Source organism: Danio rerio, chromosome 6 (genome assembly GCF_049306965.1).
Source record: "Danio rerio strain Tuebingen ecotype United States chromosome 6, GRCz12tu, whole genome shotgun sequence".
Classification (NCBI taxonomy): domain Eukaryota; kingdom Metazoa; phylum Chordata; class Actinopteri; order Cypriniformes; family Danionidae; genus Danio; species Danio rerio.
In genome coordinates this window covers 42908633-42934000 of record NC_133181.1, presented here as the reverse complement: position 1 = coordinate 42934000, position 25368 = coordinate 42908633, and the positions used below count along the sequence as shown (strand labels likewise).

At 35.9% G+C, this 25368-nt stretch overlaps 2 protein-coding genes across 6 annotated transcripts in view; one reads left to right on the top strand and one right to left on the bottom strand.

Annotated features, from left to right (window-relative positions):
• The window catches only part of slc4a8 (solute carrier family 4 member 8), a 51228-nt gene extending 27309 nt beyond the window's left edge, over positions 1-23919 (bottom strand). For 4 of the 5 annotated variants that reach the window (XR_012408084.1, XM_073954379.1, XM_680574.9 and 1 more), the window contains exons 1-5: positions 23677-23919; positions 5544-5625; positions 5264-5425; positions 3302-3437; positions 595-755 (exon numbers count right to left, since the gene is read on the bottom strand). Coding sequence is in view for 4 of the 5 variants with exons in the window: in XM_073954379.1 (XP_073810480.1) it covers positions 595-755; positions 3302-3437; positions 5264-5425; positions 5544-5625; positions 23677-23721 (586 nt within the window). In the remaining variant the exon portion in view is untranslated. Of the gene's footprint in view, positions 1-594; positions 756-3301; positions 3493-4223; positions 4450-5263; positions 5426-5543; positions 5626-23676 lie in introns of those variants that run through there. The other variant, XM_073954380.1, reaches the window with a different exon arrangement.
• Positions 1-25368, top strand: part of pfkfb4b (6-phosphofructo-2-kinase/fructose-2,6-biphosphatase 4b) — a 516544-nt gene that overhangs the window by 127623 nt on the left and 363553 nt on the right. The gene's annotated exons all lie outside the window — the stretch shown is intronic.

Below are 25368 nucleotides of genomic sequence, written 5' to 3'. Positions count from 1 at the left end.
CCTGCCCTCTTTGCAAAACTTCAGTATTTCTTCCAAACTATGTATTCCAATGGAAGCTCGAGTACTGTAACTTCACATTTCCAGCCACTTAAACATACATAATTTAAAACGAAAAGCCACAACTTCTACACTATAAAGTCAACCTATAAATAGCATCAGTTGCCTCTGCATGTTATTTTATTCACATAGCAAATATGACACACTTAAGTGCGCATTTAATCTCCCTCCTTCTCTTTAAGTGATGTGCAGTTGACAGCTGTGCCACTTGATTCTCAAATTATGAGCCCATGGGTGGTTGGTATGAGTGTTTGTATGAGTCTATCACCAACATGAGTAGGTGTGTGTGAAGTACAGGTAGGCCCAATACGCTGCAGGACCCACAAATGCTGTACCATTTCTCACTTATTTCGTATACTGCATGATTAAATACAAGCTTTGCTGTGATCTGATTATCGATCATGATAAGCCGATTGGCGAGTGAGCACTTAACACACTGACATTTCAAGAACCATTTAAACTTTTAAAGGTGGCATTCTTTTCAAATGTGTTCCTGTTTTATGCGCAGAGAGCCATTCCCATTGATTTCACACTGACCTGCTATTTCCTCAATGCTGCCTGCCTTCATGTCCAGCAGGACGGTCCCATTAATGATGCAGCTGCGCAGTTCAAACAGACTGTGGAGAGAGAGAGTGGCTACATACGGCTTACTCCACCTCTCTCCTCCATCCTCCACATCTTCTTCGAACTTTAGCCACCTGAGAGGACGTAATGGAAACAAGAGGTTTATATAGACCATCTCTTACTTCATCAGCTTTCAGAGGGCAGCAGAGTGTGTGTGAGGCTTTTAAACTGGGGTCCAGAGATCTCTCAGGCACCACAGGAGAATGTATGGAAAAACAACAACAATAGCGTAAAGCAGTGTGAAAAAAGGAAAAATAAATAAAATAGTTATAAAAATAAGACTAAAATAAAGAATTACTACTACAATTAAACATTTTACAACATATATAAATAACTAATATAAATTATTTAAATAAATTTTTTTAATAATAAGTAATAAATACGGTGCCATAGATTAGAGAATAACAATACTACATGGGAACAGGGAAAACATAAGTACATGTTTTCCAAATAATAGTTGACATGTTACATTATTTACAATGAAGTGTCTACTAATAAAATATAGTAATACAAATTGAAATATTGGCTAAATTATATTTATACTCGACAAAAGGGACAGAAAGAGATGTATTGTGCTTTCAACGAGTATAAAAGCACTGGCAGGAATTAATATCAAGACATCAGTATTTTAGGTTTATTGCTGTGCTTTCACAGTAAGAGCTGAGTGATATGACAATGCATAAACATACAATAAACATATACTCAGCAGTTTACATGTGTCTGTTGCCTCATTAAAAACCTACACATTATACATTTTAAACTATTAAAGGTTAAATTTAAACAGACCTTACGCCTCTTAAGGATGGCATTTAATAAATTTAATATCCATATATCCCACGTTTTACATTCTGACATGTTGCAGGCAGAGGAGATAGCATTCTCCATGACAGTGCATGGCTGACTGCTTCACAGAACGTTTTTTTTCTCTTTTTTTCTCCCATAAAACCTGTTTCGTTTTTAAAATAAGAGTACCACAAATATAGAAAGTTTAATATAAGCTTGGATAAACTAAAAATAAGGAAAAAATAGTCATTGTTGTAATCTTACTAGAAAACCTTGTGGGCAGTTAAACACTGCCTGGGGCATACAGTTGAAGTCAGAATTATCAACCCCCCTGAATTATTAGCCACCCTGTTTATTTTTTCCCCCAATTTCTGTTTAATAGAGACAAGATTTCTTCAACACATTTCTTAACATAATAGTTTTAATAACTCATTTCTAATTGATTTATTTTATCTTTACCATGATTACAGCACATGATATTTAACTAGATCTTTTTCAAGGCACTTCTATACACCTTAAAGTGGCATTTAAAGGCTTAACTAGGGTAATTAGGTTAACTAGGGAGGTTAGGGTAATAAGGCAAGTTACTGTAAAATGATGGTTTGTTCTGTAAAATATGGATAAAATATATAGCTTAAAGGGGCTAATAATGTTGACCTTAAAATAGTGTTTAAAAATGTTTAAACTGTTTTTATTCTTGCTGAAATAAAACAAATAAGACTTTCTCCAGAAGAAAAAATATTATCAGACATACTGTGAACATTTCCTTGCTCTGTTTTACATCATTGGGGAAATATTTAAAAAAGAAAAAGAATTTCAAAGGAAAGGTTAATAATTCTGACTTCAACTGTACATATTAATGATCCTCTGTGGATCATCGGTGTCTGTGTTCTGTTCAGATTAGCCTGTTTTACCCTCTCAGTATTATATATATATAATAGGGACTTGCATTAAAAAATATATAAATACGCTAACACTACAATAAGGCTGTATTAGGTCATGTTAGGTATTGTATTTGCTAACGTGAACAAACAATGAACAATACATTTACTACAGTATTTATTCCTCATAACTTTAGTAAAATAAGTTTTGTTTATTAATAAATTTGTTTATTATTAATTCATGTTACTGTAACTCACGGTGCATTAACTAAGATTAACAAGCATGAATTTGGATAATGCATTAGTAAATGTTGAACTATAGTTAATAAATGATCTACAAGTATTGTTCATTATTAGTAAATACATCAACAAACATTAACTGATGAAACCTTATTGTAACGTGTGACCATAAATAAGTGTTGCTGCTTTTTTAAGGAAGAGTTTCCCACAAGGATCATATTTGTTAACAATTATCATACAGTGTGATGCTATCATGTCAATATGGACCGAAATCTCTAAGGGATATTTCCAGTACCTTGTTGAATCAATTCCACGAAGGATTAGGGCAGCTCTGAAGGCAAAAGTGGGGTCCAACCTGGTTCTAGCAAGGTGTACCTAATAAAGTGGCCGGGAAGTATATATTCTGTCATAACTTACACATTCCCAACTTACAATCTTGTTTGAGTTGCTTTCTTTTGTGGAACAAAACACAAAAGAAGATATTTTGAATAATGTTGGAAATCATTAAGCGTATTTTCTCAATTTACGTCAATGGCTATTGATTTCCAACACTTCAAAATGTTTTCTTTTCTGTTGTACAGAAGAAAGAAACTTGTGGAGCCTCTTTAATGTCAAGTAAATTTTCAGTTTTGGGTCAACATTCAAACTCTTGAATAAACCAATATTTTGTCACTGAAATGTGTGGACATTAAGAAATATAAACAGTACTTTTTTACCTTGCAGTTTCTTTCCACTCTGCATCTTTGCCCTCTTTAACACAGATTTCATCAAGCTCTGTGAAGAGTTCATGTGCCACATGCTCCTCGTCCTCCTCAGTGCCCAGAATAAACCGAACCCTCTGGGATGGAGTATCTGAAAAAGAAAGATAGAAAGAATGAGAGACACAGACAAGATGATATTTGTAGACCTCATTTTCACTGTGACAGAGGAAGCAAAGAAAAGAAGCACAGTAAACAGTAATCTCACCAGAGCATTTTTTCAGTGTATGTTATTGTAAATTTGAGTTCATGTCTTTCAGTTTTGTTGGCTCAAGGGCAAAACGCTGAGAGGATGTAACTAGGTTCTAAAGTGTATTTATTTTAGCGGCTATAAATAACATCTAGGCCAAACAATATTTGATGCCTTAATTATTACACTATAATAACTTATTTATTTATTTTAAGATTTTATTTTTCCTGTGAGAGATTGTTTTGAAGGAAAATAATGTAAGCAATATGCAGACTACTTAAGAGTGCTGATAATTTAATTATTTAACATAGACACTAAGCTTTTGCTTAAAAGCTTAATGTAATGAAACTTAATGCCTAAGTTTTAGAAGCTTTATGCTTTATAAAAATCGATATCTAACAATTGATTGTATTTGTTAAGTTTTTTTGTAGACTGTCTTTTGTATTTTTGTGTGATCTATTTGTCAGTTTATACAGCATATATTTTAGCAAAACATTTGGTTTTTATTTAAATGTTAATATTTCAGCCTCATTTCTTTTCATAAATCTATTTTACATTAGATACAATAACTGAAGGACACAAAAAATCCCCATTAAAACTGGCAATTATTCCTCCCAGTGCAATTTAAGCTAAAAGTGATGCATTCCTTGTTAAAATGCTAATATTTACTAGTTTTGGTAAAATTTGTACCATTTCCACACAGAAATGGCAACTGATCCAGCCGAGGCGACAGCGCTACCCACTCATTTATATCAGTTATATCTAAATCTGAATGTGTGTGAGCTGTATTTTTATGTGACACTGAACAATAATAAATATGTATACATTTAAAACTAATGTTGTTTTTGATCATTGACCTGTCCAAATGAATAAAATAAAATCTGCTTAGCCTTCAGTATATGGAAAGTCATAGCCTTCTTTATTGTTGTTGTTTTGTTTTTTTTAAATCAACAGCTGCATTATTTAAACCAGGATTAAATTAGGCTATTTATCAACTGTCACACAACCTTTAAAATGATATATATGCATATGATATATATATTTTTAAGATAAGCCATGCTTCAGACAAAAATGTTTTATTGTGTATATTTAATAATTACTGTAAAACATCCAACCTTAAGTTTTTAAAACCCTTACAATGACTCTGGTAAATGCATCTGTCTATGAAAGTGTACAAAACTTATTAACATATTGTTTTGATATCTATGTGCAAGTTAACATTTAAAAGTTATTTTACATTGTTAATTTTTTTAATATTAACTAATTTTCTCTTTTCACCTTAACGTTGCATTAGTACGGCAATAGATGGCGATATGTGCTTTTCAGTTGAATCATTCAATCAACATTCAAATACTGATTCATTCAGGAGCATAACTTACCGAATAAGCAGTTACATAAATAACGTTAGGCTGATTTATTTAACGGAATCATTTATTCAAGCCGCTCGTGTTTTGTTGCTCGCCTCAGAGACGCCCACTGGTAAATTTTCATCGGTAAAATATTAATAATGGCACTGTCAAGGCTAAAATGTAAGCTACTCTAGTATTAAGTTGTTTTCACTTTATTTTTTATTTTTATTTTTTATAAGGAATATGCCATAATAGCCGCGCTGCTTTAACGTTACATTGTAATCGGACGGACTTGCCGCGAGTGTTCATTTGATCTTCGAATATATATGCGCCTTTGAACCTGAACCAACAAGTGCTTTTTCCTTGACTTGTTGCCCTCACCGTGTGCCCCTGGGGTACTTTCTGAGTTGTCGTCGTCCTGAGCTGAGCCTCCAGCCCTCATCCTGTCAGATCTGCGGCGGTGTCTGGAACTGTGCGGCCGGTGATGACGGTGAGACGGTCTGTCCATGGGCATCCGCACACCCACAAAAAGAGTCCTGTGACCTGTGGTCAAACGATACAGCACTGATTCACTGCGATTAAGCACTTGATTTGACTTCACTGCTGTTGGCTGTATCACATGAATGACTGTGTTTTTGTGTGCGTGTGTTTGTACACTAACCCTCGAGCTCTTCTTTCTCATAATGGATATTCAGAACTGAGCTAGTGCCTCCATGGTCCACCACTGCTTCCTCACCAGGCCTCTGTAAGAGATGTTTGCTTAGTTTAATGAGTGTGAAAAAAGTACATTGACTACCATTCACTTTCTTTTTCAATGAGTTCAGCTTTTAAGCTCTTTTTGTGGTTTTCACACAAAAATCAATGTTAGGACTTTCCATTTAATTTAGGTTATATATAATAATTATATATATATATATATATATATATATATATATATATATATATATATATATATATATATATATATATATATATATATAGAGAGAGAGAGAGAGAGAGAGAGAGAGAGAGAGAGAGAGAGAGAGAGAGAGGTGCAGGTAGATAGATTTGTATAAACACCCAATTTATGTGAATAATTATTTTCATTTAAATTATAATTATAAATTATAATTTCTTCATTTGTGTTAATTTTAATTTACTGAATTAATTTTATTAATTAAAATATTATATTTCATTTTTCACTAAACATTTTCACTCTTTTGTGGCCCTAATATCTTTTAGCTATCGTTCACTATGTATTTGACTTATTTTTGTGTCAGTTTTCATTATCTTTGCACGCATTTAGTCCCCACAAGGCAAACAAACCTGAACACAACAAAGTCAGACTTTAATCCAACTGCATTTGGAATGAGAGCCCAGTTGCTGCAGTGCACAAATGATGAATGTGTGTGAGAGGAAAAAAAGAGTTATTACAGTGGACCGGGCATGAATAAGATGAAATATACTGTGTTGGTAATCAGTGGCAGCAGATGCTTTCTTATCAAGCTTCAAGGGGTCAACTTGTAGTTTTTGGTATGTCATTTTGTATCATGTTAATTTATTTTGAATAGTCATGTCCATTATACTCTCTCTCCCTCTGACCCTGGGTATTTAAATGTTCTTTAAGCCTTTTGTAATTAATTTATTTTCTGAAAAATAGGTTTTTATAGTGTATCGGGATAATTAGGATCTTAATCAAAAGATTAAGTTTTTATTTATAGTTCATTCTTTTGCTTAAACACTAGTTTATAATAAGTTAAAAGAGGTACTTCAAGAATGTACTGTACACTTAATGGCCACTTTATTAGGTGTTTGCTTGTTGAATGCAAATCACTACTGTAATAAGCCAAATAACAGAAACTCTGTGCATTTAGGCATGTAGACATAATAATATGCATAAGTCTAAACTGACCATCAGAACAGGGAAAGGAAGGTCATTTATATGTCGTTGAAACTGACATGTTTTTTGGTGCCAGGCAGGCTTTCAGGATTTTTTATGCACATCCATATAGGATTTACAGAGATTGGTCAGAGAAGGAGAATATATCCAGTGAACAGCAGTTATTTTGGGCAAAAATGCATTTTGGATGCCAGAGGTCGGACTGGTTCAAGCTAATTTAAAGGCAACAGTAAATCAAATAGTCACTTTATGACTGAGATTTGCAAAAGAGCATCTCTGAACACACAGAATATCAAACTTTTAAGCTGACCAACCAAAACTGGACAATAGAAGATTGGTGGAAATGTTGTTTTGTTTGATGAGTTTCAATTTTTGCTGTGACATTTGAATGGTAGTGTAAGATTTTGGCAAACAGCATCTGTTCATTGATCCATCCATTCTGGTGGTGAAGGATATTTTCTTGCTACACTTTGAACATTTAAATACCACAGCCTAACTGAGTATTGTTGCTTACCAAGTCCATCCTTTCATAACAACAGTGCTGAGCTATCCATCTAGGATCCTTTACTGAAGGTGCTATCAAGGTGTATCTATGGAGCCAGATCAGTCTCAAACAATGATACATTTACAAAATAAAATTCACACATGGACAGCACGATTCACATTTACTAAAAACAATTAGTAAGTTCAAAACACAATTCGTAAATACACAAATCCAATTCGTAAATTCAAAATGCAAGTCATAAATATTCAAATCTAATTTGTGAATTCAAACACAATTCATAAACACACAAATCCAATTCCTGAATTCAAAACACAAGTCATAAATACACAAATTCAAATTTCCAACCCGGACTCATTCTGAAAACGTAGTCCCGTGGACATTTTTGGAGACCGCGAAATACATTCAGGAGGTATGTATTTTTGCAGTTTTTTTTTTTTTTCGTGAATCTGTGAGAGGCTACAGTGCACGCTTTTTCACGTCTCAAACGTCTCTCGTGAGCACCGTTCGTGCCCGCGCTGTTCTCGCGTGAACCCGCCAGAGGCCGCTGTCGGAACGACCTTCCGCCAGTCTGTCTGAATGACAGAATGATTGACCGTGCGACTGGTCAATCGGCTGACCCACCCTCCTCCTTCCCTAAATCCAACCAACGATGATTTACAATAGCCGTCCAGAAAAAGAAAAGGCCTCATCTGATTTTTACCATGTTTTCGGATTTTGACCACATTCTCACCCTGTCATGAACTTGTTCGGTATTTTTTTGTTTTTGTTTTTGTTTTCTTACCTGATTACTGGAACCGCTCTTCCCCGGATTCGAACCCGGTCGTCGTCATGGTCAGCCCCTCTCTGCGCCTCTAGTCTACCAACGTACACGACGAGCTAACCGGACAAACTGGTTGCGGTGGGAAAGCCCTCCACAAGAAGGTGACCGGCCGGCCGGTTGGCCGGTCAGCAAGCACCGAATGGTACAGCGTGACACCGCCCGCAGCGTTTGCTTAAAAAAAAAATGAAACACAGCCATACATACCTCCGGCCACGTATTTCGCGGTCTCCAGAAACGTCCACAGGACTACTTTTTCAGAATGAGCCTGGGTTGGTCATTTCAAAATGCCATTCATAAATATATCTATTTCGTAACTCAAAACATGATTCACAATTTTGATTCTAAAATTCAAAACACAATTCATAAATACACAAATCCAATTAATTTGGGAAAATATTAGATTTTTACTTTTGAATTTACGAATTGTGTCTTGTATTTATGAATTGTGTTTTAAATTTACAAATTGGATTTTCTAAACGTGAATTGCTCTTGTATGATTTTTTTACTGTAAATATATTATTTTTGAGACTGATCTGGCTCTATAATATCGGATGATCAGATAAAGTGACATATCATGACACAAGCATAATTGTGCAATCAACACAATTTAATAAAAGTTGGGTTATATAAGCATAAAATCTCCTTGGCTGACTTTGTGTTAGCCTGTAAATAAACGGTAGCCCCCACCTCCAAACAGAGATTTATTACTCTTCCAGTTCTTCACTTCTTTCTTTACATTCGTATTTGTGCGTGTATGTGTGTGTGAGATATCCCACAGGGATGCTGCTATCTTTCCATGACAGAGATGATTCATCAGTGTGTTTTCTGCTGAAAGATAAGCCTATAATTCATATAAACCCAACTGAACATTTTGTACATCAAAAATGCGGCACATGAGAAGGTGCAGATTTACAGACTTGACTGTACAGAGCAGCAATGAAAGATTCAAGCAAAACTTTATGAACCTATGGCTTAAAAGTGATCTATTTTCAGCTCCTGAGAGCATCACTATTGTTGACCTCTGCGATGCAAATGATGCAACTCGTGGTCTGTTCTGTTCTAGCTCGAGGCTCACGTGTACGTTTGATCGCTGGGAGTATCGATTAGCTGTTATATTGTGGATCAGCATTGAGGTCAGGCATTACATCCTGTGTTAAAACAAACGCACCAGTAGCTTTCCACTATAATAGCAACCGCCTTGTTTTCAACATCCCAACTAACGTATAATTACCCTACAGGCATCTTATCAAGTTCCACCAGAACTGCAGTTATTACAGGCTTAAGAAACAATTGCTTCGAAGGATGCCAAGTTTTAAGCTTAGTTTCCTCAATTGCAAGACCACCAACTGAGATTTGTATTAATATTTTCCCATGCACTCCTAATAGATTGCAGACCACAATGCAGCACACCTATGACTATACCACATTTCTAAATGGATGCTGTTCTGTTTTAAAGGTTTTAAATGAAATGAATCTTCATTTCATCAAGATCTTTTCCCTTAAAAGTCTTAATAATAATAATAATAATACATTTTATTTAAAGGCGCCTTACTAGCAACTCAAGGACACTGTACAATCAACAAGAGCAATAAAACAACAAGAGAAATAATAAAATATAAACAACAATAGTGCAAATAAAATTAAGTATTAAAATTCATCTTAAATAAGTGGGTTTTGAGTTTAGATTTGAATCGTGTGAGGGAGTCAATGTTTCTGATGGCAGGTGGTAATGAGTTCCAAAGTCGCGGAGCAGAGCGGCTAAATGCTCTGGACTTAAATCAGCGACCTTCATGCTGTGAGGCGACAGTGCTAACCAATAAGCCACTATGCTAATTTGTCTTCTTATTTTTAACTTCTTAATTTAAAAAAAAATTGTTTTGAATGTTTTTTTTTCTTTATTGTAGACAGGAAGTGATATTACAGAAAGAAAAGGGGGGCTGGGATCGGGGAAAGGTTCTTGAGCTGGGACTTGAACTCAGGCCGCCTAAACGCAATGGCACTATATGTCCGTGGACAGAACACAAAGTTTTTGGCATCCACAAAACATATTATTTTTTACAGTTGCATAAAAATATACACAGACGCACTTTCCATTTCACGTATTGGCAATTAGTCAACTTGACAGTGTTTTATTTGTTTTTTTTTTTATTGATTTTTGTAATCATACTGACAGTTATGACAAAACAGAAAGAAAGTCTCGTATCGTTCAGACTGCCTTAGTGCCCTTGTCATGGATCATTTGAGCAGTTATTGTCATTTAAACACTCACCCAGGGGAAAGGAGAAAATAAAGATAGAGCTAATCATGTGAACAGATTAATTAATAATTCATCATCTGCTCTGTGCCACTGGTTTCCAGCTCCTCTCTCAATCTCTCCTTGTCTTTCTCTCTTTATTGGCCTGACATGAGCACAAACCCTAATTAAAATCATAACAGAACACTTGAGCTGACTAGACTGATCCTGTGTCACCTAGTTACCTGTCTGTGTTTGTAAAGTACGTTTGTGTGCCACTCACAAAGACAGATTTTCCACTGGCAAAAAATGGCCCCTTCTCAACATCAGGCAACACTTATGCAATCCCCGATCAAAAGTTAGAAATGTATTTCACATAATTTGTGTAATGTAGTATAAATTACTGCTTCAGGCTACTGCATATTGCAGGGTTAATTGTTGATGCTTTCTTGATGCTTTATTTACGCAAGGATGCATTTAATTCATCCTAGTATTAAAGAAATTTAAAGAAGTGTACAATGTCACATCAGCTTTATACTACAAATAAATGCTGTTATTTTAAACATTCTAATCATCAACAATTAAGACTTTTTGTTTTTTTTACAAACATAAGGGTGTCCGCTGGGTCTTAAAAAGTATTAAAAGTCGATAAATCAATGTAGAGATATTTAAGGCTTTTAAAAAGTATTAAAAAGTCTAAAATGCTATTTTGCAAGGTATTAAATTTGATATAACTTTTGAAAATGCAATGTATAGTTGTATTGTTGTATTAAAGCTTGCACCTAAGTGCTACGCACCTAAATCTGTGAAAATCAGGATGCTGTGTAGTTTATGAAATCAATAAAATCCTGCTAGATTTGACATCATGCTGCTTTGTTTATTGCAGTAACACCATTATTTCTGCAGATCTATGAGCGGCAACCTGCTGATTTAGCTAGATTTAATAGATTATTATTCAGTATACGATCAAGGTTTTAGCTTTGGATTAATTTCTTACATTAATATTTATAAATATACTATAAGTTAAAATATCACCAGTGTTTCCAGTTGACACCTAAAGTGGTTGTAAGCTCTTAAAATGTATGGAAGGAGTCTTAAAAGGTATTGCATTTCACTCTCTGATAGTCTGAGCATGCTTTTACCCATTTTAAAGACAAAATTATGCGATATATATTTGCGAATTAGAACAAAAAATAGTCAGAATTGGCATGTATTTAACTGCAATTTTGACTTCCTGAGATATAAAAGCATTGTAATTTCTAGTGTTGTTTAAATTTAGCAATAATGTGAAAAAAGTCATGACTGCAAGCTTTCATAGTCAGATTGGTGATATGTAAATTTACAAGTGTTTATATATATATATATATATATATATATATATATATATATATATATATATATATATATATATCTTCTTGTTGGCTTAGTCCTTTTATTAATCTGGGGTTGCCACAGAAGAATAAACCGGCAACTTATCCAGCACATTTTTTTTACGCAGTGGATGCCCTTCCAGCCGCAACCCATCTCTGGGAAATATCCATCCACACACACACAAACACACAAACACACACACACACACACACACACACACACTCATACACTACGGACAATTTAGCCTACCCAATTCACTTGTACCGCATGTCTTTGGACTGTGAGGGAAACCCACGCGAAAACGGGAAGAACATGGAAACTCCACACAAAAACGCAGAGGCTCAAACCAGTGACATATATATATATATATATATATATATATATATATATATATATATATATATATATATATATATATATATATATATATATATATATATATATATATTGCATATTACAGTAAATAAAGACAAAACAATTACATTTTAAAAAGTATAGAAAGTATCAACTTAAGTGCATACAACAAAATAAAATAAAAAACATAGTAAATAATAATGCTTAAAAACAGCTACAATTGTACAATCACACAATACACTTGGAAAACTTGTGAAAAAAAAAGAATCAATTTGCTGGAGCAAGGACTTGGTCTATTCGCCAATATAGAACATGTTCTTGTATATATTTCTTAAATGGCTCTCAAATTTTTTAAAACTGGTTAGATTAACTTTTAGGCGGTTTAATTTTTTCCAACCTTATAAAGAAAAAGACGTCACGGATCCACTGAGTTGGGGTTGGAGATTTCTCATCCTTTCACTCAAGCAAATTCAGTCGTTTGACCAGGAGCATACTAAAAGCTATGCAATCAGCTTGTATCTTTGTAAGATTATGTGACTTGGGAAAAATCCAAAAATTGGCAATCAGTGGGCAAGGGGAGATAAATATACCCCCCAAAAATAGACAGATATAATTTTAAAAATAGATCCCCAAGAGGAGTTAAGCTTTATAAGGCCAATGTGCATGGGTGGCTTGGGTTGAATAACAAGCAGGATCTATATGCTGAAAATGCTTTGAGGTAGATTTACAATTGTAATTAAAAATAAATCTGATTTGTGATTTTAAAATGGCAATTAACTTCTTTATTTCTTACACAAGAGAACATAAGATATGATAATAACAACCCTTAACTCTTGAAAAGTTGACTCTAGTCAACCATGACATGTAATAATATAATCATTCTGACCTTGACCTCTCTCTTGAGTCTACCAAAAGGCAAATCCTGCATACTATCACACTTTGCACAGTGTTATTAATGTTTCCCTCTGTCGTCAGAAAAAGAGTAATTAATAAATAGCCCCCATAGTTTAAATGAACGACACTTTCAGTGTGTGTTACAGTGCATTAATGTCAGTTGGACTGCTGGTACGTCAATACACTCTTTTGCCTTCAAAGGTCACATGGACTATTTTCTTCCCCTTCCTTCTCTTTCTCTCCAGCTCTCCAGCACATTGCTTTGACAGTTATGTTAGTAATCTTGACACAGACCACTACCTCTGCCACTTCCAGATGCTCTGTCTGCCTCAACAGACACAGTGACACACACACACATATACACACTGACACAAACAAAAATGAAGCAAATGCTTTTATGTCATTGTTTAAAGTAGTGGGCAGAGTGTATCTCATAGATTATTCTTCATATTTTTATTCAACCATAAAGCATACTTTTGGCGCAGTGGGTAGCAAGATTGCCTCACAGCAAGAAGGTCGCTGGTTCGAGCCCCGACTGAGTCAGCTGGAATTTCTGTTTGAAGTTTTTATGTTCTCTCTGTGTTAATGTAGGTTTCCTCCAGGTGCTCCGGTTTCCCCCACAGTCCAGAGACAAGCGCTAAAGGGGAATTAGGTAGGCTAAATCATCCGTAGTGTATGTGTGTGAATGAGAGTGTATGGGTGTTTCCCAGTGATGGGTTGCAGCTGGAAGGGCGTCTGCTGCATAAAACATATGCTGGATAAGTTGGCGGTTCATTCCGCTGTGGTGACCCCTGATTGTTAAAGGGACTAAGCTGAAATGACAAGGATTGAATGAATGAAAGCATACTTTTTTGCGACAGATGGTCAGGCTACTTTTCCAATACTGGGTTGCAGCTGGAAGGGCATATGCTGCGTAAAACATATACTGGAATGGTTAATTTTGCAGTGATGACCTCTGAAATAAAGTCTAAGCGGAAGGAAAATGAATGAATGAATGAATGAATGAATGGTCAGGCCACTGCAGTATGAGTAACTCTCAGTGTATGAACGGCATTCAGACTTGCAATAAAGGTTAGAGAGAGAGAGAGAGAGAGAGAGAGAGAGTTACCCGTTACTCTGAGCAGAATGACTCATTCACTATTCATTGCCATTTCATTCGTCCTATAACAAAAATCTTGAATCTTTTTTGTAGCATCATAGCCTTTTTGAGGTACAGGTCTGTTTATGTGTGTTTGCATTTTCATTACCCTTGTGTGTGTCATCATTTTCAGTTAAAATGCACAAGTCTTTGTTAAGAAAGCAAATAACCAAGACAGACATTTTTTTTCCATTGTTTACTGTATTTGCAGTAATAATAACTTTTGTAAAGGTGGCACCGTGGCTCAGTGGTTGACACTGGACTCACAGCAAGAAGGTCATTGGTTCAAGTTTTGGCTAGGCCAGTTGGCATTTCTCCGTGGAGTTTGCATGTTCTCCCCATGTTTGCGTGGGTTTCCTCCGGGTGCTCCAGTTTCCCCCACAGTTTAAAGACATGCTCTATAGTATGAGTGTATGTGTGAATGTGAGAGTGTATAGGTGTTTCCCAGTAATGGGTTATGGTAATTTGACTTAAAAAGATAACAACATTATTATGTTAGAGCTTAAATAAACTTTATAATGCAAAAACAACATTAAGCACGCATAATAATACAGCTGTTCTGTGTTAGTTAAATCAGTTGACTGTTGAAATTCAAAAATTTTAACCCAACTGGTTGAGTTATTGAATAAATAACCCAATAACGGTAAAAAAAAAAATAACTCAACAAAGCATCAAATATTTACCCCAACTGGTTGAGTTATTAATAAATTACTCAATAAAGGTTAAAATAACCCAACAAAGCACCAAATATTTTTAACTCAAGGGTTAATAAATAACGTGTTTTTTAGAGTTTATGTCACACAGCTTGTGAAAAGTCTGAATTGTGAAAACAATTGTAAGGAAACAAGAAAAAATATTATTTCCAGATTTTCCCCCCAAGATTATTTGATGATTAGAATGTTTAAAATAACAACATTTACTTGTAAGTAGAGAGCTACTTACTTTTTTCTGACATTCGCCTTAACTCTCTTTTAATTTTTGATCCATTGAGAGTGCACAGACATATAGTGCCATTGCGTTTCAGGCATCCTGAGTTTAAGTCCCAGCTTGTGAACATTTTCCCTGATCCCTTTCTTTCTACAACATCACTTCCTGTCTACAAACTGTCCTATCGTAAGGAAAAAACACCCAAAACAAATCTTTAAAAAAAAATTAGAATAATTGGTGGCATGACAATGGCACGGTGGCTCAGTGATTAGCACTGTTACCTCACAGTAAGAAGGTCGCTGGTTCGAATCCTGGCTGGGCCAGTTGGCATTTCACTGTGGAGTTTGCATGTTCTCCCCATGTTTGCAGGGATTTCCTCTGGGAGCTCTGGTTTCCTCACACATACAAAATTGTCCGTAGTGTATGTGTGTGAATGTGAGAGTGTATAAGTGTTTTACAGTACTGGGTTGTGGCAGGAAGGGCATTCGCTGCATAAAACATATGCCGGAATAGTTGGCGGTTCATTCTACTGTGGCAACCCCTGATAAATAAGGGGCTAAGTTGAAGGAAAATGAGTGAATGAATGCATGACTTTGTATTACTAGTTTTGGACATGCCACAACTTAATGATATGTTTTGGCATGTCAAAAATATACCATAGTAATTTTTAAAATACAATGTAAACATGCCATGGAGATTGAATTACTGTGTAGTTTTTAAATGTTATGAAATAGGCCTGTCAATCCATGAAATAGGCTGTCACCTCACAGCAACAAGGTCACTAGTTCGAGCCTCGGCTAGGTCAGTTGGGATTTTGGCAGTTTGCATGTTCCCCCTATTTGGTGTGGGTTTCCTGGGTGCTCCGGTTTCCCCCACAGCTCAAAGACATGCTCTGATAGTTCACCTCTAAACACACTAGATGCCTGAAAATGATAATGATTATAAGTATTTTTACCTCACTACTTTATATGTACCTAATAAACACAAACAACATGATATATAATATGTACTTTAAATAAGTACTTAATGTTTATTTACATCTTAATCTAGACATTTTTCAATAAGACAAATTTTACACAGTGTGAAACAAATCAGACTAAACAGCTCATTCATGAATTTCATTTAACAGCATTTGTTCTCAAGTCAACAACTCTCTGATTAAATCTGTGTGAGTCTACAGTTAATGAATCACCAGTTCATTAATGATTCATAATTTACAAATTGATTCAAAATGATAAAAAACGGAGAGCCTCTCAGCTTAAGCAGCTCAATATTTTTGTATTTTGAATTAAAACTGAAAACGAAGACTTTTGTTGGACTAATTACATGCAGTAATTGCACTTTTAGGCACTGCTTGATATTCTGTACGGGTGGCATGGAGGCTCAGTGGTTAGCACTGTCACCTCACAGCAAGAAGATCACTGGTTTGAGTCCCGGTTGGGTCAGAAGGCGTTTCTGTGTGGATTTTGGATGTCCTCCCAATGTTCGTGTGAGTTTTCTCCAGGTGCTCCAGTTTCCCCCACAGTCCAATAATTTAATAAACTAAATTGGCTGTAGTGTATGTGTGTGAATGTGAGAGTGCATGCATGTTTTCCAGTACTGGGTGGCTGCTGAAAGGGTATTCGCTGCGTAAAAACATATTCTGGAATAGATAGCGGTTCATTCCGCTGTGGCGACTTCTAAAAATAGACACCAAGCCGAAGGAAAATGAAGGATTGGGATTTATATACTTCATCTACAACAATCATAATCATGCCATTCAGTTGTGAGTCATGTTCTCTACACACACACTGAACAATCATTTAGGTGATTCACTGCCATATTTGAATGCTGTCGTCACTGCCAAAAATTTACAGTGTGGTCTTTTCACTGCTGAAAATTTACCATGTGGTCTTTTTACTGCCAATAATTTACAGTGTGGTCTTTTCACTGGTGAAAACTTACCATGTGGTCTTTGTAAATGCGATTGTCTCTACCTGCATTTTTGGGAGTTTGCAGAATACAGTTTTCGCTACACAACTGTGTGTGTGAAGAAAAAGATTAAGCAATAATTTCACAATAAATAGCATTTTGTTTTATTAAAAAACACTTATTTTGAAAATCCCCTAAAGATTAGTTTGAATAATTTTCCTAATTAAAGTTTGATTCGTTTGTAGTACCTCGTTTACTAAGACAGACAGAAAATTAAAAGTTGCTATTTTCCAGGATAAAATGGCCCAAAACTATATTCTACCATACCATGGAAAACTCTTTGGTCATGGAGTAAGATGCTAATGGTCTAATTCGATTTTATGATCTATGCTAAGCTAAGCTAAAAGTGCTCCTGCCAGAGATTGGCTGAATAGTAATGGTAATAATAATTGTAATTGTAAAACTCCACTGTTTAAAGAGATAGTACACCCAAAAATTTAAATTCTGGCATCATTTACTTAATCTTTACTTGTTCCAAGTCTGTTTGAGTTGAAAGCTGAAAACCTGTAACAACTGACCTTTTATAGTAGCCTAAGTAAAACAATTACTTGCATACTTTGGAAGCCAATGAATACAGGTTTCCAACTTTAGAAAATAGTTTGGGACCATTTGAGGGCAAGTAAATAGTAAATATATGTTAATTTTTGAGCGAGATGCTAATGGTCTCATTTTATTTCATGATCTGTGCCAAGCTAAGCTAAAAGTGCTCCTGCCAGACCCAGAGATTGGCTGAATAGTAATGATAATAGTAACGGTAATGGTAAAACTCCACTGTTTAAAGAGATAGTTCACCAAAAAATACAATTCTGACATCATTTACTCAATCTTTACTTGTTTACTTGTGAGTTGAAAGCTGAAAACATGTAACCATTGACCTTTTATAGTAAGTAAATGAAATATTTGGGAAGCCAATGGTTACAGGTTACCAAATTTGGAAAAAGATTTGGAACCTTCTGAGGGCAAATAAATAGTTAATATATGTTAATTTTTAGCGAGATGCTAATGGTCTAATTCTATTTAATGATCTATGCTAAGCTAAAAGTGCTCCTGTCAGACCCAGAGATTGGCTGAATAGTAATGGTAATACCGTAAAACGGTAATGTTAAAACTGCACTGTTTAAAGAGATAGTTCACCCAAAAATTTAAATGCTGATATATTTTACTCACCCTTTATTTGTTCCTCGTCCGTTTGAGTTGAAAGCTGAAAACCTGCTACCACTTACCTTATAGTAAGTAAAACAAATACTTGCATATACTTTGGAAGCCAATGAATACATGTTTCCAAATTTGGAAAAAGGTTTGGAACATTTTAAGGGTGAGTAAATAGTAAGTAAATTTTACTCCTGGGTTGTAAAATAAGTCTATTTTTTTAAGTGGACTGTTCCCTTAAAAGTATGCATTAAGAATCTAAAGCAATAGTGTCACTATATAAAGAAGGTGATATACAAAGGCTGCCTTTTATTAGTTATAACACTTTTAAATAAATGAACTGGCAGAGAACTATTCATGCTATTCATGCTCTCTCAAACCTGTTTCAGATTGACAAGAATGACCAAAGAGAGACGTTGAAAGATGATGTGAAGAGAGTGCAGCATCAGGGAGATAGATAACAAACTGAGAAAGATGCTAATGAGTCTCTTAGCCACAACATTGTTGATACTTTACTAACTAATAAATAAAGGCTTTGAATAAAATAATATCTTTGCTATAGGGCACTGGCTAAAGTAGAATAATAAATAAAGAGGGCCTTTTTAGCTTATCACCGCTCGTCCTTAACTAAAAATTCAGTTTTAAAATGCTTGATGATAAATGTTCAGATGATTAATGTTCAGATGATAAAGGATCAGAAGGATGTTGCAAAAGCATGACATTAAATCTCTCAGGATCATACAGCATATAAAGGAATATGATATAACTAGCAAAACAACTGGAATGAAATCAGGGTTAAAATGAAAAGTAATGTAATGGACATATCGAGCCAAAACAGAGATGTGGAAAAGGAGGCAGACAGTTCTGAATGGTTCGCTCACATTCACTCTCTCTACTGAGAGTGTCTGAATAAACACAAGCTTTTCAACAAATGGAAAAAGTATTGATCGGTTTCTCTGACAATGGCAGGCTTTATGCATGTCCTCTCTCTCAACAGTGTTTATCCAGCAGATGAGAAAGTTTTCTCATATGTGTTCAAAAGTACATTTGGGCAAACTCTATTCTCATTATAATCTTACATCCTATTTTTCCAGTCTATGTTAACACATCAATCAAGAAATGTTATGAAATTAAGTGAAGTTTATTCATAAACTAATTTCGAGAGGATCACGTACTTATGATTTATCACGTCCAGTCTCGCATTTGCTAATCACTAGTCTTCCAATCATATGAGCCCTAAGGCACCATAAATAGTCTAAGTTTTCAGTTCACTTTATCTTCGTTTGGAAGAAACCCCCCTCCTCCCCTATTCTCCTCCTTTACCTGTAATTGGGCGGCACGGCGGTCCAGTGGTTAGCACTGTGAACCACACAGCAAGAATACTGCCGGTCCTAGTTCGATAGGACCGGTGAGTGTTTCTGTGGGGAGTTTGTATGTCCTTCCCGTGTCCGCGTGGGTTTTCCCCGGGCTCTCCGGTTTCCTCCCACCATCCAAAGACATTCAACATACTTAACAATCAAGCTGGTCTAATTCCTTACGTTCCCTTAGCTACAGCGGCAGGGGAGTTCTGAGATCCACCGAGCTCAGGCTCCCTTCTTGCTCTACCAACGGGAGGAAGCCCCGGGCTCGAGGAGCCCTTGAGCTCGGGGCTCTCTCCCGGGACAGCATGCCAAATAAGCTTTGTAAATCATCAGCTAAGTGTGAACTCTTGAAATGTTTAAATGGAAATTCCAAGCTTATGAAATTGAAGTCATTCACTTAAAGTCATCGCAGTAAGTTGCTTTGGCATATTTATGAGAGAAGATTCATTTACTTGTGTTCTAGTGAATCAGATCTGATCAATGAATCAATTAGTCCATTGAATGTTTGGTTTATGAAATGGATTGATCTGGTTCACTAGCTGGCTGAGGATATAGCTGTAGTTATTAATAATCTACTTGAAGGTAAAACAATCAATCAATAGTAACTGTTCTCTCTGCTTGCTGCATGGAAAGCCATTAGAATATAGCGCAGTTTATTAGCAAGTAGCTTTTTTTAAAGATCAAGTTATCAAGCTATATATGTTTCCATCCAAATTTGTGATTTTTTTTAATAAATAGATTAAAGGAAAAATTTTGCGTTGGATCCATGTTGTAAAAGGAACTTTTTTGAAGGCTTATGAAAATACCATTTATTTAAATGGATGTTGCTGCAACCAGGGAAACTGTAGCTTTTTTTTGCCTGATAAATTACTTGTTCCTAAAAAAGCACTTGCACACATGCTGTAACCAACACTGTCACATGTTCTTTAATTCTGAGGCAGATGCCTAATGTTTGTGAAAATAAATTTGTGATTTGTGAGAGGAAATTTAACAACATGATTTCGATGTTGTTTGACTACAACAACATTTGTAAAAGCTCTATTCATTGTCTCCAAATTGAAAAAAAAAGCTTTTTACCTGTAAAATTTTCAAAGATAGACCTTTTGTGAGCTCTTTTATAGTTTATATACGCTTACTAGCAACTGTATTAGGTACACCTGTCCAACTGCTTGTTAATGTATAATTCTAATCAGACAATCACATGGCAGCATCTCAATGCATTTAGGCATGTACATGGTCAAGACGATCTGCTGAAGTTCAAATCGAGCATCAGAGTATAGGGAATAAAGGTGATTTAAGTGACTTTGAACGTGGCATTGTTGATGGTGCCAGACAGGCTGGTTTGAATATTTCAGAAACTGCTAATCTGCCGAGATTTTCATGCACATGCATGAATAGAAAATATCCAGTGAGCAGCAGTTCTGTGGGCGCAAATGCCTTGTTGATGCCAGTAGTCAGAGGAGAATGGCCAGACTGGTTCAAGCTGATATAAAGGCAGCCGTAACTACAATAACAATAACCACCCGTTACATCCGAAGTGCGCAGAAGAGCATCTTTAAACGCACAACAGATCGAACCTTGAGGTGGATGGGCTACAGCAGCAGAAGATCACACCAGGTGCCAGGGCCGGAGTGGGACTCCTTTTCAGCTCTGGAGTTTCAAGCCTCAGACCGGCCCACCTCAGTTCACGACTGACTACATTAAAATAAGGTCATTTCCAATTCAGTTGCTAATTACACTATCACGTCTTTTTTTGAGAAAACAGCTGCTTTAGAACTTCAAATGTTCAACAACCCTAACAGTATTATATGTCTTAACAATAAAAATGAAAACAATAAATTACTCTAACGAGGATCGAACCCGGATCCGCAGAGTCTTATCCTAACGTGCTAACCGCTGGACGACAACAGCTGTGTACAGTGAGGAGACACAACTAAGTTTTATCATCATTAAAATAGATAAAAAGAGAAGAGTTGCAATAAAATAATGAATAAAAAGGCTGTGGTCAAGTAAGTAAATAAATTTAAAAAGTGTGACTGCTGAGAGCAACAGATTCTGGAGCTAGGGACACCAGCCCTCGCGGCCAAAAAACGGACCAGCCCACCGGGAATTCTCCCGGTCCTCCCGATTAGCCAATCCGGGCCTGCCAGGTGCCACTCCTGTCAGCTAAGAACAGGAAACTGAGGCTACAATTTGCACAGACTCAACAAAATTGGACTATAGACGATTGGAAAAATGTTGCCTGGTCTGATGAGTCTATATTTCTGCTGCAACAATCGGATGGTATGGATGTGAATTATGGATGTGCAGCCGACAAATCTGCAGCAATTGTGTGATGTTATCATATCAATATGGACCAAAATCCCTGACGAATATTTCCAATATCTTTTTGAATCTATACCACGAAGGATTAAGGCAGCTCTAAAGGCAACAAGGGGGTCCAGCCCAGTACTAGTAAGGTGAACCTAAAAAAGAGGCAGGTGAGTGTAGTGTTGATGCATTAATTCAAAAGCATCATTTGTGGAGTAAACTGTCAGGGTTTGGTTTATGGCTAATAATAAAGACTTATTAAAAATCCCTTTGGGACAAACAAATGGGAAAAATACTTTCAGACTCCAGTGCTGCTGAAAAAAGGGAACACTAATGCACTCCACCAGTCTGATGATGGTCATAGTCCAATAATGACACTATTGATGCAGTCACATTTTGTTTTTGTGTGTGCATCAAATACTTTACTTGTTAATTCTTGTAGGCTCTACTACTAATCTACTCTACATTATACAACTGTTTCCATTGCATGTATGACCTCATATCTCAATTGAGCGCATTGTTTCTTTTAACATTTTATGCATTTAATACAATAAAAATACATGGAAGGAATTATATCTACTGTTGTAAATGTTTGTACAAGTGTAAGAGGGTAAATAATACATTCTTTCAAATATCTCCTTTTTTGTTCCAGAGTTGAAAAAAGGCACACTGGTTTAGAACAACATGATGGTAAGTGAACATTATTTTTTATGTAACTTTTAATCCCACAATAGGGCAGTAACATCATATATCACATAACATAAAACAATACAATAATAAACAAAACAATTCACAACCTAACATGCTTCATGAATTCCAAAAAGGCAATAAATATGAAATGCACTAGAAAAAAAATGAAAAATAATCTATGATAAAAACTAATAGCCTCTGGAACGAAAGTAAACGTGTGTTGGATGAACAGAAGATGACAGGAAGCAGTACTCAGAGGAGGCAGGAGTCGGGTTACTACTAACATGTCAAATGATAACCATACAGGCATCTCTCTCTGACATTCACTTTCTGCGCTACATAACTGCACCAACAGCGCGCGTTTAGTTGCAGCCTAAAGACGAACCTCATCGAGAGAGGGAGAGGATGGCGTCAAGGTCATTTGAGGGTAACGGGGTACACTGACAGTGCGCGCGCCTGAGAGGAAGCCATATTTTGCACAATGTTCCCACAGAGTGCCACACCATCACATGCTCAAAGCTTTCGTTTTCTCCAACAATGCATAATGCTGCGCGCACCGGCTTGCGTAATGGAGAGTAAATTATACATTATGGGCTATTTCTATCCCAGGTTCTCATATTCAGCCTGTTACAATACGACAGTGCGGATCCCTCTGCAAGAACGCCCATCAGCTTTTCCTAAGACACCGCTATACCGGCAGGCACACAGTCAATGACGCGGATAATAAACGCATGATGCGAGCTGTTGTCCCTGGCAATAGGAATACCGCTGCTGCTGCACGTGCACTGAACACCGCAATAACACACGCATGCACAAGCGGGGAACAAAATAAGCTAACAACGCATGTAATCATCAGTGAGAGAGTCACAGACATTTGAAATGGAAACCTACAGCTTCTAACGGGATGCAATTAGAGAGCGAAAGTGCAGCAGATATTCTGTGGCATGGAAGCGAGAGGGAACACACAGTACTATTGATCCCAGCTCTAATGGGGCGCCCGGATGTGTTTGTATCCCATTTAAATACAATTAAAAGGCAATATGATATGGTTTATGGTTAATGGCATAATATGGGACGGGTGATATATACAACAGGACATTGCAGAATGTTTCTTTCTATTCCAAGTTAATGACAAGAACAAAATGCGCATCAGGGATGCACTAAACGCATAAACACTGATGGATTGAACTACCTGATAGCTCAGCATGCTCTCCTGGTCGCTGTTTTCGGCTGGCATGGTTAACTCCGTTTTAAAGGTGCGTCGATTACAGCTTCCACAGAGAGAATAGCTACCGGACTCAGGTTAGCAGTTCGTATTGAGAAACTCCAGATCAACTGATGCATATAAGGTTAGAGAAGCATTAAGTAGGATACTCTTAATCCAGTCTCAAACTGAGCTGCACATTCGCCCTGTCTTTAGCCTACTTTAATGCTGTTAGGCGCGCGCTCTCCAGGACTTGGGAAGAGGTACAGACTGTGGCGGCATCATATGTTGTCCAGCCAATCACAGAGCTCGAACTGGGACTGTTGCTGAAGCTGTTATTCGATTGATGCGGTTTTGCGCCTATACATGCAGGAAAGCGCCAGAAATAGTTTGAAGCGGGTGTACAATTCATAAGGGTAAAAATGTGTGTGTGGATTACATTGAATTCTGTCGTTTATGGTGAAACACAGTGTTCTGAAGTTATTTTAGGGGCGCAATTGAGTTTCAAAGTCGCACATTTTTGAGTAGTGAATTAGATTTTTGTGTGTGTGTGTGAGAAATGCGAATAAAATGATCAAATCTATGACATACGTTTTTTTTATTAAAAATATATATAACATATATGAATAAAATTAAATATATAAATACATAAAAAATATTCTATAAATATAGGCCTATATACATTTAAAGTCAGAATTATTACCCCCACCCCCCGAATTATTAGTTTATTTTTTTCTCCAACTTCTGTTTAACTGAGAAAAGAATTTTTCAACACATTTCTAAGCACAATAGTTTTAAGAACTCATTTAATGACTCATCAAACTGATTTATTTTATCTTTGTCATGATGACAGCACATAACATTTTACTAGATATTACTAGACACTTAAAGTGACATTTAAAGGCTTTACTATAGGTTAATTAGATTAGGCAGATTAGGGTAATTAGGCAAGTTATTGTATAACGATGGTTTGTTCTGTAGACTATCGAAAAATATATATAGCTTAAAGGGGCTAATAATTTTGACCTTAAAATTGCTTTTAAAAAACTAAAAACTGTTTTTATATAGTTGAAATAAAACCAATAGAACTTTGTCCAGAAGAAAAATATTATCAGAAATACTATGAAAAATTCTTTAATCTGTTAAACATCATTTGGGAAATAGTTAAAAAAGAAAATACAAATCATAGGGGGCTAATAATTCTGACTTCAACTGTATACACTACCGGTCAAAGTGGGGTCTGTATGATTTTTAAGTGTTTTAAAATAAGCTTATCCTGCTTATCCTGAAGCTATCTATTTTCAACTTCATTACACCAGTCTTCAAAGTCACATGAAACTCCAGAAATCAGAAAATGTATTATTATTATTATTAGTGGTAATAATAATAGCAATAATGGCTAATTTCATTTGAAACTACATACAATAAGAAAGCAGTTACTTACTTTTTATTTTACAATTTCTTTAATGTAATTTGTAGTTGTATTTATAATATAATAATAAACTTCCAACTGAAAGGTCGTCATAACATTTTTAGCCCTTTAGTGTACACTGCCATCTAGTGAATTCTGCTATACTCATGCAAGCAGTCTTATAGACAAATTTTATTCCATATAGGCCTTAAATGCATTACGTCATCAAAAATAAAAATACTAGCCGTAGCCTATAGTTATTTTGAATA